General features: G+C 40.0%; 1 protein-coding gene across 5 annotated transcripts in view; it reads right to left on the reverse strand.

The window, feature by feature from the left end:
- kdm2bb (lysine (K)-specific demethylase 2Bb) overlaps window positions 1–13,934 on the reverse strand; it is a 29,088-nt gene extending 15,154 nt beyond the window's left edge. For 2 of the 5 annotated variants that reach the window (XM_074617613.1, XM_074617616.1), the window contains exons 1-12: window positions 13,200–13,934; window positions 12,588–12,732; window positions 12,407–12,485; window positions 12,226–12,272; window positions 11,010–11,188; window positions 10,770–10,876; window positions 8,257–8,350; window positions 7,719–7,872; window positions 7,443–7,558; window positions 5,942–6,068; window positions 5,345–5,751; window positions 5,161–5,247 (exon numbers count right to left, since the gene is read on the reverse strand). In XM_074617613.1, coding sequence (XP_074473714.1) covers window positions 5,161–5,247; window positions 5,345–5,751; window positions 5,942–6,068; window positions 7,443–7,558; window positions 7,719–7,872; window positions 8,257–8,350; window positions 10,770–10,876; window positions 11,010–11,188; window positions 12,226–12,272; window positions 12,407–12,485; window positions 12,588–12,732; window positions 13,200–13,244 — 1,587 coding nt within the window. In that variant the 5' untranslated portion in view covers window positions 13,245–13,934. The remainder of the gene's footprint in view (window positions 1–5,160; window positions 5,248–5,344; window positions 5,752–5,941; window positions 6,069–7,442; window positions 7,559–7,718; window positions 7,873–8,256; window positions 8,351–10,769; window positions 10,877–11,009; window positions 11,189–12,225; window positions 12,273–12,406; window positions 12,486–12,587; window positions 12,733–13,199) is intronic. The other 3 variants (XM_074617612.1, XM_074617617.1, XM_074617614.1) reach the window with 3 other exon arrangements.
- Window positions 13,935–14,074: the final 140 nt, after the last annotated feature.

Below are 14,074 nucleotides of genomic sequence, written 5' to 3' on the forward strand. Positions count from 1 at the left end.
TCAGATTTCTTTAGTTGCATCGGCAGTGCAGATTCTCCTAGCGTCAGCATAGCAACAGCCACGTCCCATTCCCTAACAGAACAGTCTATGACACACAGACTTGTAACCAATAAGAGCTGTAATGAGACTCTCCAACAGGAAAAGAAAGCAGGCTCAATCTTAGGCACATTACAATGATTTATTCTAACAATAGCCGTGAAATAGACTGACATAGGCGGTCAGATTTGTGGTTACCAGACGGGATTAGAGTGAGATATTAGGGGGGGTTAGGGCTCGACTGTTCTGGGGGTACTGGTGGGGATTATAAACAGGAGGTCTGCTCCAAAAGAACACTGGAATGAGACCCAGGAAAAGACAACATGATCTGTTATTTTACACTTCCTACAAACATGAGACAACAGGTCAGAGTTATGATCAATCTGCTAATGTCAGATCACATTAAATAACAGACACTGTGCTGTCTGATTACACCTGTAACTCAAACTGCAGGTGTATGAAAAGATACTTCAGAAAGCTGTCCACATTGTCCCCTAAATCCCCTCTAAACCTCCCCCTCTGTCTGCTAAGTGAGTGATCTCTAAAGCAGATATCCCTCTGACAGCAGAGGTTGACAACAAGGCTGCCAACGAAATAAACTGCCTCTCACTCTGAGTGCTCTGTCTCGGGTACAAGTGTTTTCAGTCTTTAGTTTAGCATTAGTAGCTCGTACCTCTTTTATATATACACATGTGTCATCAGTAAGGACAGTAACCAACTGGTAATTCCTTGGCTCATCAAAGCTCATTCAACTGGGAAACATTATGAGAAGCAGACTTTAATGTTCATTGACACCGCCTCGAAGCCTCTCAAGCTTCTGTGGAGAACAGTGGAAATCAATTACTGTGGTTATACTTAACATCACCTTAAACACATATTGAAGACAGCGCCGCACACTGAGCACAGATTGCAGAAACAACAGGACATATTGTTTTTATCAAAAGCAGAAGAAATTCAAAATCAGATTGTCCGAAGTCATAAAAACGCTGTCCCATGTGTGTGACGTTTCTCAAACTGTTGTGAGCAAAAATTTATTCACATCTAGGAATATATGTGGAAACTAATCATTTGGGGGAAGAAAAAACGGGTTCACAAGTTCTTGGAGGGATTACTTTCCTGTTAAGCTTTAGAGGTGGCATATCTTGTAAAGCTGATGCTGCGTTTGAAACAAAAACAACACCAAAAACATGTGTTTGTTCCACAGTTTGTAGTGTTTAGCCCAGATTTTACATGTGGAACAAGTTACACACAAACTCTAATAAAACCTCTGGAGTGTGTCAGTGTCAATCAGTAAAACAACTCTTTACAGGGTGTGCAGAGCATGTTTTGGAGATAAAGCAGGGATTAAATTAACTGCAAAGTTGTTCAGACTGGTGCTGGACGCTTAGAAAATGTTTGGCTTCTAAACAACTGTGGACAGCTTGCATGCACTTCAACACATATTGCATATTGAGCATATTTCATTGATGTTCAAACAGCTGTGACACCAAGAACAGGTGCTTTAACATGACTGGAAAAAAACAGAAACTGAACATGTGTTGTGATATTTGTCAAAAGAGCGAAACGGACTTCGAGCCAGTCGGTGTTTTTCAAATGCAAATGCAGCCACAGAATTATTGTAAGGGGGTGTGGTTCAGAGTTAAGTAGAAGAAATATTCAAATTGCTGTGTAAGCAAGTCTCATCTTGCATATCCCAGCTCTCTCTACACCGAACAATATTGAATATTCCTTTCATAGACACGTAACCTGTTTTTTGGGTACACACATATTCTAACATGCGTATCTGGTGCTTTTACAATCAAATCATTAAAGATTAATCATCTACATGAATTTCCATTCCTCTGCTTCTCTGCTTTCGAAACGACCAATAGCAGCCCTGAGGCTCTGAGCTATATAAACACAGCCTTCTCCTATTGCTGGTTTCACCTGACAGAAACACACATGCATGCATACACAAACTGCAGACCTATCCAAAAAAATCAAAGATGAAGCACAGAGGTTAGACTGAATCAATGCATTTCCTCTCCAGGTAGCTGCCTTTTCCTCGCTGCCCTGTGATGCTGCACACTGCTCTGTCTGACACAAGCATTCCTCTGGTGGCCTCACTATGCCTGCCTGCCTGCAGGGGTTTGGCGTGCTAACCTGCTCAGAGTCTGAGTCGTAGTCCTCATCATCAGCGCTCAGCGACATGGCCATGGCTGGGTTTTTTTCATGCGCCGTCCAGCTCACGGCAAACTGACATGGCTGCAGTCTCCTCCTCCTCCTTCTACTCCTGCTACTGCTGTCTGGCCTACAGCCCTCCCCTCCTACTCTAAAAGCTCCACAATACACCAAGCAGATGTAGGAAACACAGACAAGCCTGCCTCATTAATATGGATCCACTCCCTGGGAAAAAGGGAGGGGTGGAGGGACGCGCGGGGCCAATGGGAGGCCGCTGTGCATCAGAATATGTACTTGGGGGGCGTCTGCCTTTAACCAATGAGGAGAGAGAATGCAGAGGAGGTGATGTCATATTCATGATGGGTATCACAGGGAGAGGAGAGCAGGCTCAACACAGCCAATAGAGCCAGATGGCATCTCATTACAAAAGGCAAACACAAAGAGGCCCCACCACCAGCAGCTGGCCTTTGGAGGGACGGGTGGGGGTGATCCAGAGGGTCCATAAAACCAAACAGAAATCACTCCCCATACATTCAGATACAACATCCACCCACCTCCTGTTGAGGCCTGTTACACACTTCATGCATCTGTTTGGACAATGAATTATTAATAGAAAGTTTGAAAGTATGTACAATATATAAAATATAAAGCTTAACAGTTAAAATGCCCGAGAACATACTGTATTTTTCAGCACCATTATATATTTAAGTCTAGAAGTTATATTACAATGCAACGTATATCAGAGAGTATTGAACATGAACACTGTACATCTGTGTATAATTTTCAATAATAAGCATTTTGACCTTTTCATACTAGGTAATTGGGAAAATGGAAGAGGTAATTATTTTTTTATTTTTACATTCAGCCAATGAATGTTAATGCCTTGATGTTGACCCTCTTACGGCCTCCTGCTGAGCTCAAGACACCATGAAATCAAAGGATAAATTATATGCGTAGACATTAAAGGCACTTCAAGCCTGCAAGTGTGTGCAGCTATTTAAGTCTCACAATATCACAATTTCACATGGACTTTTTTTTACAGCATACGGATGCCCAAGAGGCATATGCATAAGTAGTACTTAAGTAATGAGCATCTGCACCGACTGAAAAATATGGCTGAAAATGTCCTTTTTAATTTCCAAGTAAGCCTGAGGTGTAACAACAAACATGTAAGCAGTGAAACAGTGAGTTGTGCATCCGGTCTGAGAAATGAGTCGTGTCATATATACAGTGTGAGAATATAATGTTCAACAGAGAACAGTTCCATTAAAAGCTTGTTTTTTTTATCCTTGTTAATGACTAGGGGTGTGTAAGAAAACATCGCTACACTTGAGTATGTTATGATTTGTGTATCATTTCTCAAAAACACAATCTATTTTTAATTAATAGTTTACATGCAAAGACTTTTGGCAGACAGTGGCTCAGATTGCACAAAAAGTAGCGCTATGATGGTGGATGCTACAGGGACTGTGATAAATGCCATTGCAGATCCCACTGTTCTGATTGCATAAAAAAGTAAACTTTTTTATTTCACATTTTGTGCATATGGTGGTGTGTTCTTTGATAGTTTTCCTAAAATTAGATCGAGAAAATTGCAATATATCACCTTGCTTACAGTATCACAATATGTCGTGATATATTGAATCGTAACTCCTGTATCGTGATACGTATCGTATCGCTAGATTCTTGCCAATACACAACCCTATTAATGACAGCAAAATACATAGATAGAGGTATGTGTATGGAGGACAGCAAAAATAAGATTTAATTATTTACTTTATCAGGCTTTAGGGCAGCCTGTTAAGTCAAAATAAATATATCTGCAAATAAATTTATCTGCTGCTCTAATGAGTGTTGGAAGAAGAGAGGGAAGACAGAATAACAAAAGAGTTTAGACGTACACGCTGCCCATTTCTAAGAGTTTCTTTGTGATGATCAAAAATTTAAACTACAGATCAATAAAAAATAAATTGGTTCAGCCTTCCCTATTCTATAGTAATGAAATCAACACACCACTAAAGTACCACTCTGTTACTAATAATACCATCCTAAACCTAATTTGATTAAAATTCAGTATTCATATTGAAAACCAGACTTTTTTTTTGACAATAAGTCAAATTTATCAAATACAAGATCATTTTTTCAGTTGATTTTGAACTCTATGACATTAAAGGTGCTTTTGATAACATTGATAACATTCAGCCACTAGATGTCACAATCTCCCTCACCCATTCCATTGCATTCACTTCACAACAAGTGGTTGCTAGGCACCAACCGTAAAACAGCCATTTTTTTATCACACTAACTGGCAACTTGATCGCTGACGAGATACCACGTGATACCAACGTTATTTTACTATTGGCTCACAAGCCTTGTTAGAAGTGGGAACCAAACGTCAGATATATTCCACAGAGATAAACAAAAACATTCATTTTGGACCCGTCGAAATGTTTTGAATGATTAATTCACAATCCTAATTTTCTTAGGAAAAGCTAGACTTTTATTCAACACCTTTCTAAAAGCTCTGTGGGTGTATTCTTTTTTTTTTATATATTCGTCTACATAAAAATGTTAAAGTATTGTTTCCTACATCAGTGAGCCACTCATTGGGCCAGTCATTGTAAGTCCTTTAACACATAAACTGCACTCCTGCTATCTTCTCAATATTCATCCATAAAAGTAATAAACTTTCACAAAATTAATCTTTCAGGTGAAAAGTCCAGAAATGTTATTGCACCACAAAGTCAAGCGGCAGGGGCCTGGGATCAACCCTCTGCCCATCACTTGCGCTCACTTTTATATAGTTATTATGATGATTTTTCTATTGTGTTAAGTGATCAACTCAAATTCAAGTGTGCGTCAAGTGTCCCTCAACTTAATTTGAAAGCCCCAAGGAAAGATAAAGAACAATATTTGGTGCAAAAGCATTAAGAAAGTCTTAGAGTGCAGCGGACATATTCTTACCTTTATAGTTTTCTTGGCCCAGTACACCACCGGAACTCCAGTGATCGCTAATCTGGGGTCGTCATCGGCGTGTTCTTTTAAGACAACCTAGACGGCCACAGAGAGCAAACAAACATTAAAAGGGAACTCTGTCGTGTCTATTGGATGGTGCATATTGTGAAAATGTCATCTTTTTGTTTCTTACCTTCATGTCTTCCAGCAGGGCTTGTGGGTTCTCTATTCCCTCTGGAACACATTTCTTATTTTCAGGGAGCGACTCCAGCTTCTCCACCAGCGTCCTGAGTCCACTCAGCTCAAACTCGGTCAAATGCGTCCATTTATTCGGGGACTCTGAGGCTGGAGAGTCAGAGGGGGTTTGGGGGAACTCTAGAGAGGTGGAGCCGGGATTACAGCTGTCCTCAGAGTCAACAGATAAAACAGCTTTGAGGTGCTGGCCTCTCCGGTTGTCAGGAGAGCAGGGGCCGTCCTGGGCAGCTCTCTCTGGCTTTTCACCCTGGCCATCCCTGACTTGAGTCTCGCACGAGTCCTCGTTCATGTCCTGGCTCCTTGAGTCAGAGGAGGGGCTCTCTGTGTTCGCCTTTGTCTCGTTGTCTGAAGGGACAAAAGGAGGGAAAAATAGTTATATCATATCTGTCCACATTGTATTGGAAGAGAGCCATCAGCTACAGAAATAATATGATAGAGCATGGCACTGAAACAGAATGCCTGACCGGTTTAATTGCAAACACAGCAGGAGGTAACCCATCCTGCCCCCTCTTGTGCATTACTTAATTCCACTCACCCATTAGTACAGGCTCTTTGCGGATCTCCTGAGAAAAGTAGGAGCGTTTGGTGAGGCAGTGCAGGTATCTCTCTAGGACGTACCAAGCTATCTCATAGTAGAAGGGGAAACGGAACTTGGAATGAACCTGAAATCAGAGACAACACTCGTCAACGTAACCCTGAAAAACACCTAATATTTACATAAACTCAGGTTATCTAGTTATTGTTTGCTTTTTGGTAACCCGGTCTCTTCAATGTCATGTAATCTTGCCCATGTATACACTTAACTAGAGTTCTGTCTGTGTTTCTACACATGAGTCTTCAGACAATGACAGTTACAGCGGTGTAAAGAGATTATTACTTAACAATATGTTGCTGTTGTGCTCTATAACTCCAGACACTGTCCTCCTCTCATGCATACAAACAAACAAGCACACGTCTTCAGGAACAAACATGCAGTACTACGATCTATGAGATGTGATTATTCTTCTGAAATAATACAGCTTTAAAACCTACTAGAAAGAAAGACTTCATATTTCATACTTTTTTGTAAAAAATAAGAGTAAAATAAGAGTTTTGCAATATGTACTTTGGTGTACCACAAAGTACACCACACTGATTTGTTAAAAAAATAATGACTTTATTCCTAATGCTGTGTTCACACTACAAGGAACAAAAGCAACAAAACGGCCAAGCGTGGCCAGCCATTGTCGCCGAATCGCCGTTGAAGTGTTGCTCAAGCGCATGTTGTCGTAGTTATGTCGTTAAATTGCGCTGGAAACTAACAGCATTTTTTAAAGATGGAACGGAATAGGGTGAAACAAGAACATATGATTGGTTGATGCTTCACCGCATCATTGGAGCGCTGAAAAAAGTTGAGCTCAACTTTGATTTGTAGCGCGTCATGCGCGTCATGCGCGTCATGCAGCGGCGACAAGTGTTGGGCGTCAGTTTATGGCTCCATGTCATGTTCCTATCTTTTGTCATATACATAATGCTTTTCATTTTATAGGTAACATATAGTTAAAAAAACATGTAAGAGTTTGAGTATCTTCTGTTTACAATGAAAAATCACCAATAAAAAGATATATATATTTTTTTAAATGCTGTTGTTTTTTCATTTAAAAATATTAATTAACAAATTAATTTAAATATATTAACAATTATTATACACATGCACAGTGAAAAATGTACCTTTCCTTCTCAAACTACCAACTTCTTACAACACACAAATAAGTACTGCTTTTGGGCTCCCACACATCTGACTTTTACATTTATATTTCTTGTCATTTTGTCACTCCCAAATATTTTACCCTTTGACTCTTTTCCCTTATTTCTCTTTCAATCTCAACCAAACCGATTCCTCCTCCATCACATCTCTCATTCTCCTGTCTCTCACAGGTGAACTCGTCACCTTCCCCTGGTTCTCCGAGAGATTGATTTATCCCAGTAGGAGTTTACTGTATTGCAGTGCGGGCCACAGTTCAGCCGCACAACAGAGAATGCAGCAGGACTCCTACCTTAGTCCTATTCTCTATCTCGTGGATGGTAAGCTGCATAGGAATGTTGAAGCTGTGCAGAATATTGCCTCCGAACACCAGCGTGTCCTCTGGAGTATAAACAGCATGGATCCAACCTTAATTACAAAAAGACATACAGAGATAAGGAACATATAGAGGATTCACAGCTGAAGAAATAAACAGTATAATAGTCAGGTAAAGCTTGGCTCCACTGTTCATTGAAGTGGCGGCTAATCTTTTCCTGCTGGCTACTGTAACACAACCATGCCAACACACCAGATGGGATGAAGAAGGTGTATCCTTGCTTAAGCTCCACTCTCTGGCATCCGTCAGCTCGGTCTCCCAGGAAGATATCACTCTGCTTGCCTGACAGGACCCAGTCCTCATAAAGGGCAAGGTTATGAGAGGTTGGAGGCACAAGCCAAAACACCTGAGGAGAAGCAGAGATTATTTTATTTAGAGGTTATACTGGACAGACGTGGCCGGGTTAGGTGAAATATCAACTCTGAAACTGTTAGCAACACTACATATTGCCAGACATACATTGGTTTAATTTCTCCCCTTAATGTTCAATGAAAGGAAAACTAATAAATGAAGATTTGTTGCACAAGATATCATATATGTTATAAGCAGGGATGGGACGATATAGGATTTTATCACGGATCACGATAAAAAAAATGCTCACAATAAGGAATTATTATGCAAGAAAGAACAGACTCACACAATGTTGCTATTTGATGATTATCTGGATAATACTGTGAATCACAATTATTTTGGCCAGGATAATCATGACATGAAACTAGAATGAACTTACTTTCTGTCCCTTGAATACGTGATACCACACAGAAGTTCCCCCGAAATCGATGTGGAAGTCTGTGTAGCAGCCCTTCACACTCATCAAACAATACCTACAGCAGAAAAGGAGATAATAACAAAATAAGTCAAACGAATCACATTGTAGACAAGTAAACTGTGAGGATGTACGAGTATAACAGACTGATCTAAAAAGGAAAAACACAGCGCAACCAATTAGAAGGCAGCAGTCATCTCTGTAGTGTTTTGCTGAAATCACTCACGAGAGCACTACAGCACAGAGAATTGTTCACAATGGGACATCTCTCCTCAGGAAATTAATTGAGGAATGATTAGCACTCCATGACATAAATGATTCAGTAATTTAGCTAGATGGGAGCAGCTCTGTTTTATCTGAAAACAAAATCGAACCAACGAGGTGTATACAGAAAAAAAAAACAGAAATCGATACAGTATTATGTCATGCATCCCACAGAGAGATGATGTGATTGTTTCTTGAAACAAATGGAGAGCCAGATAGCCAGTCAGCTGTAGGAAAACATCTACCAACGAATGTCAAGGTCAGTCAGTTAGGATGCTGAATGGTGCAGTAACATTATGCTCCTTCCACACTCGCAAATGTGTAAAATATTATATATTTTATGGGTCTCGCGCATTGGCGTGGCAAAGTGGCTCGAGAGCGCCCCCTACGAAGTCGCTATAATTTAGCCCCTCATTGAAGTTTCATCTACATCTATGAAATTTGGTAGGCAGATGTAACATGTGGAGACATACAAAAAAAAGCCTCTTGGAGGTCTACCCTAATCCAGATGTGAGCTTACGATCTGGCACCAGGTCGCTACGTTTTTATAGAGGTTGACGCCCAGAAATGCACCGAACACAGCAAAATGAAAAGAAAAGAGAAAACACAGGCAGAGGGCAGGGATGCAGATACAGACACCGCCACACACTTCTAGTGATAAGTGATGATTGAGAGGGATTCTTTTTGTTTGTTTAGGAAAATCCTACTCATTGTGCCTTTAAAGTCAGATAGTATCATTTCGCTTGCATGAGAGAAAATAATGAACCAAGAAGACAGATAATATTTTAGGGGCTGCAACTCACAATTACTTTCATTAGCAATTAATCTGATGCTTTTTTTATGATTGATCAATTGGTAAAAAAAAAAACGGTGAAAAAAATTCCCATTACATTTTCCCAGAGCCCAAGAGCCTCTTTACTTCATTTTTAGTAGTACACACAGAGCAGACTCTAATTAAAGCTGAAGTAGGCGAGATTGGAGCAAATATGATTTAAAAAAGTTATTTTCATAAAACGGTAGCTATATCATGACAGTAGTATATGAAACAGGTAACCTGAAAAAAAAATCATGTGCCTCTGTGTCCTCCGGTGCTCCTAATGGCATCTGCAAGATTTCACAGACCGGAGGAAAACAAGCAGTAAGAGCTGATCTGAGGTCTGCTGTCCATCTGCTGTCTATGAGAGCCGGCTGTCAGTCAGTCGCGAACTCCGACCAAACAGTCAAACTAGGCAGCATTGATCAAATATGAATCAATATTATGTTACGTTAATGCCTATTTCTCACCTCAAATGTTTTCAGAATCATCTTGTAGTGCACGGTTTAGCCGTAAAATGATAAAGTTTGTAAGCCATGTTGAGATATCCTGAAGGAACGCCAAAACGCCAGTCACATGACCGGAGCACAGCCAATAGGAACGCTCTCTCTCTGAAATGACCTGTGATTGGCCAAAGTCTCCCGTCACGGGCTAGATTTTTTTAAAGCCTGAAAACAGAGCCATGAGGAGGAGCAGAAGTCTAGTTATCTCTCAGAACACTTGAATTACAATATGCTGAAAGGTTATTATGGAACCTTTGCCCATTGATGCCAAAAATATACTGCCTACTGCCACTTTAAGTCCTGGTTTCAGCATCATGTCTGCACCAACACCAAGCATCACTGTAGCAGCATAACGGCAGCTAAACTAAGCACTAGTGGTGACGCTGAAATTAAATGTATTGGCTGAAATAATAATGAGAATGATTTGTCACTGGATATCTGTAAAACCTGATCCTTATGTATTATATTATGTACAATCCAATCCTCCTCATCTAACTATGAGCATTATTTGATCAGATATAATTTAAAATGAATAAATATAAGTCAGCAGAGAGACAGAAAGGTAGAAAGAGGGGTTTTGACTCTTAGCTATGTACAAATGCTGACATCTGATTGGCTGAGAGGCATCTGTGCAGTCAGACTACAGCAAGGAGGAAAACTCTGCTGCCTAGCAACAATCACGAGCACTTACAGGAGATTGATAACACCGACCGTATGCAGCGCTTCTACAATGATAGAGCGATAGATGAGACATTCAGATGGGAGGAGAAATTGCATTTACTGCCAAGGAAACAGCAATTTCCTCCAAGTATTTTCAATATCTTGATCTACTCTTTGTTTGTTTTTTACAGATAGACTGATACACAGCTCAGGGGTGATTTTTGTGAAAGTCCTACCTTTGCACTTTAGGGTACTTCATGTCTGAGATTACATTGGTGGCTTCTGTTTGGCTATGCTTCAGATCAGGAGGCCACATGTTGTCCACCCAGTCGACTTGATCCACCTGGGAGAGTGAGCAAAACTGCACTTTTAGCCATCAGTCACATTGTTGGTAGTCATACTTGCTTTGAATATGGTGCCAGATATGTGACCTTAATGAAACCTTTTATATTATCATACAAATAATGTTATATTACCACTGTGGGCCGCTTGATGAGGTTCTCCAGCTTAGTGTGGCTGAACTCTAAGCTGATGACATTGAAGAGCTTGTCCCGCTCTTCCTCTGGTGTCTCATAATAACGGACGAACTGGGCCATGCTCATTTCAGAGCCTTTCTGAGTGCTCACATCCATAACATCCACAGACCGACGACTGCCTGCAAAGCAACAACCGGAACACAAGTTGACATTAAAGCTTTGAGCACTTCCACTGTCACTAACATGTAATACCATCTGTCTGTAAGCCTGTCTAAGAACAATCCAGCATGCTATTGTGAGACTTATACAGAGAACATGTGTATTGTTGACAGATTTCATCATGAACAAGTATCTCTGAATGCCTGTAATTCACCATCTTGCCCACTAGATGGAGCAACTACGCCCCCAATCCTGTTTTGACTTCATTTCTTTCAGGCTTCACTTGACACAGCTGTATTTTAATGCGTAGGAAAATTGCAATTGGACAAAAAAAATGTAATGGATAAAAAGAGTAAGATAATAGATGGAATCATATTTAGTTTTTAATGGAGCACGTAGAATACACCATATGAGAAAGTTGACATGGACATGCACACATACTATAATCATTCATCACACAACAATGTTATATGACAGGCAGACAAATAGACAGATATATGTATGTATGTTCATAAATTAAATAATATCCTAAAAAAAGGAGAAAACAGTGAATATAAAAATAATAATAATACCATTGTTTTGGTGTATTTGTTTTCTTACCAGCATTATTTTACCAAAAAAAAAAACCTTTTTTAAATTTATAAACATTATTCCACTATGCAAAAGAGTGGTTCTTCACAATTTCTGACAAAACTGGACATTTTATCTGATAGCACACATTTTTTTAGCTCGTTATCCCAACCGCACTGCTGAATCCATCATAGTTGGGGTAGTAGAACATGTTTCAATATCGCATTTACCTTCCACAAACTGTGCTGTGGAAGTAAATATGGCCACGGATGAGACTATATGATTACTTTTAGGACACTTCAGATCATTGCAGATCTTCCCAAAAGCTAAAACTCACTGACCTCCCTATTTTTCATTATTTGAATTAGCAACCCTCCCCCTTTTGATGCTTTTGGTTTTTCTTTATGCACTCTAATTGTTACATTAGTGAACTATATGCAAACATCTTAGTGTGTGCACGTGTGTGTGTAGCAAGCATCCTACTTACCAACTAAGCCTTTAATTTCACTGACTGTAAATTCTGGATCAGGCATTCTATGAAAGAGAGAATGATCAGTTAAAAAACATAAATATACAACAAATACAAAGTGGGTTCAATAAACATCATGAGCACCGTCAAAGATTATTCTTGATATAACTGTGTGAAATCACAGAAATGGTCTTCTCACCTGACCCCGAGTCCATCTTTCTCTTTAAAAATGAGTGGGGTCCTGAGAGCCTCCCTCTGCACATATTCATAGGAGAAGTCTGCAAAAAGCATTTATAGGAATGCACATTTATTAGTGTTAAAGACATGCATCCTGCCCAAACAATCTTCTTGCAAACATGCATAATCATGTGTAACTTTACCTTTCCCCTCCATGGAGTGGACAAATTTGGCGCTGTAGCTGTCACTGGCGAGCTTCTCCTCCACACTGAAACCTCTAATGTTTACAATTTCCTCCACATCGGACAGATCCTCGTTTTCATCGTACATCCTCCTGCAGATGGAGCGCTGCACATTGAAAACGAGATGATTTATATTTGACATGTAAACACCCCCTCCTCTGTCTCCATAAACAGCCAAGCATGACTGATGATTCAACATTTATTTTTATTAGCAACTTTAAAACTGCAGTAAAGGGTCTTTGATATTAATGTTACTGTAGCTGCATATATGTTGCCTTTAATGTGACGTCAAGCACAATAAACGACACTTGTCCTGGGTAAACACAGCACTTGGGTTATTCCACAATGTCTATATGTTGGTTTATCTATAACTTACATCCTCTGTACTATTACACAATAAGTTACAACATATAAAATGCGACATCTATCGTTTCTCCTCCTCTAACTTGCACATCTTTTAAGTGACTTGACGCACCAGCGTCTACAAACGTTAGCTTAGCTCACTAATTAGCTCGCTGCCAATCTCGCCTCATATAAGCTAACACGTAATAACACGGCAGATGGTTTACACACCAGCCTGCGTCCAGGTTCAGCACACGTCTCCACGGCCTGAGCCATCGTCTCTTATCAAGCTTTTACAGCCACTCGGTGTCGGAAATGCATCTTCCTGCGTGGAGAAGTTAAAGAAACACTTAGCACGCTTTTCAGGTTCAAAACAAGGGGAACCATGTTTTTGTGTATTACGTCACCGCCAGGAACCAAAACATTGTTGGACAACGTCACACGGCATGTTTAGTGTTTAGGTCACTGCTGCTTTTACACTGCTTTTACAAAGGAAGAAACATTTATCACACATTAAATCAAACACCATTGTTTGTGAACGCAAAAAAAACATTAAACCACTATTATTACCGAATAGTTACGCCTACACCATGTTAAAGAGAAACAAGCGATAAAACAGCTTGTGTTTATCAAAACATCTCTTTATCTCCTTTCATTCATTCTAATACTAATAATGTATGTACGTGACGTGTGTCACGTGGACTGGTGTAATAGTCAACCGTTCAAATTAACAAAAACATATATATTTTTTATAATTACTACACATTAAAGGTGGTAATTACATCAGTATTAACTGATTCGTTATCACATAACAGAGGACATGCAATAGTGATGTGTCGGTCACGAACGAGCTGGCTCAAAGAGCCGGCTCTTTTAAGTGAACGATGGGAGCCGGCTACCGTCCGAGAGACGTTTTTTTTCGGTCGGAGGCAATAACGTTTCGAAAAGCCAACACTAGGATCAGCATTGACTCATGAGAGAGACCTTCGTCTGGTCAGCTAACATTACTGCCAAGCAGCTGAAATACAGAATGATATTGTGGTTTTAGCTGACGTGTCGCCTCACTGTTTTGAGAGATGCTTGTTCATGTTTATGTAGAGCAAGCA

This window comes from Sebastes fasciatus, chromosome 19, assembly GCF_043250625.1.
Source record: "Sebastes fasciatus isolate fSebFas1 chromosome 19, fSebFas1.pri, whole genome shotgun sequence".
Lineage (NCBI taxonomy): Eukaryota > Metazoa > Chordata > Actinopteri > Perciformes > Sebastidae > Sebastes > Sebastes fasciatus.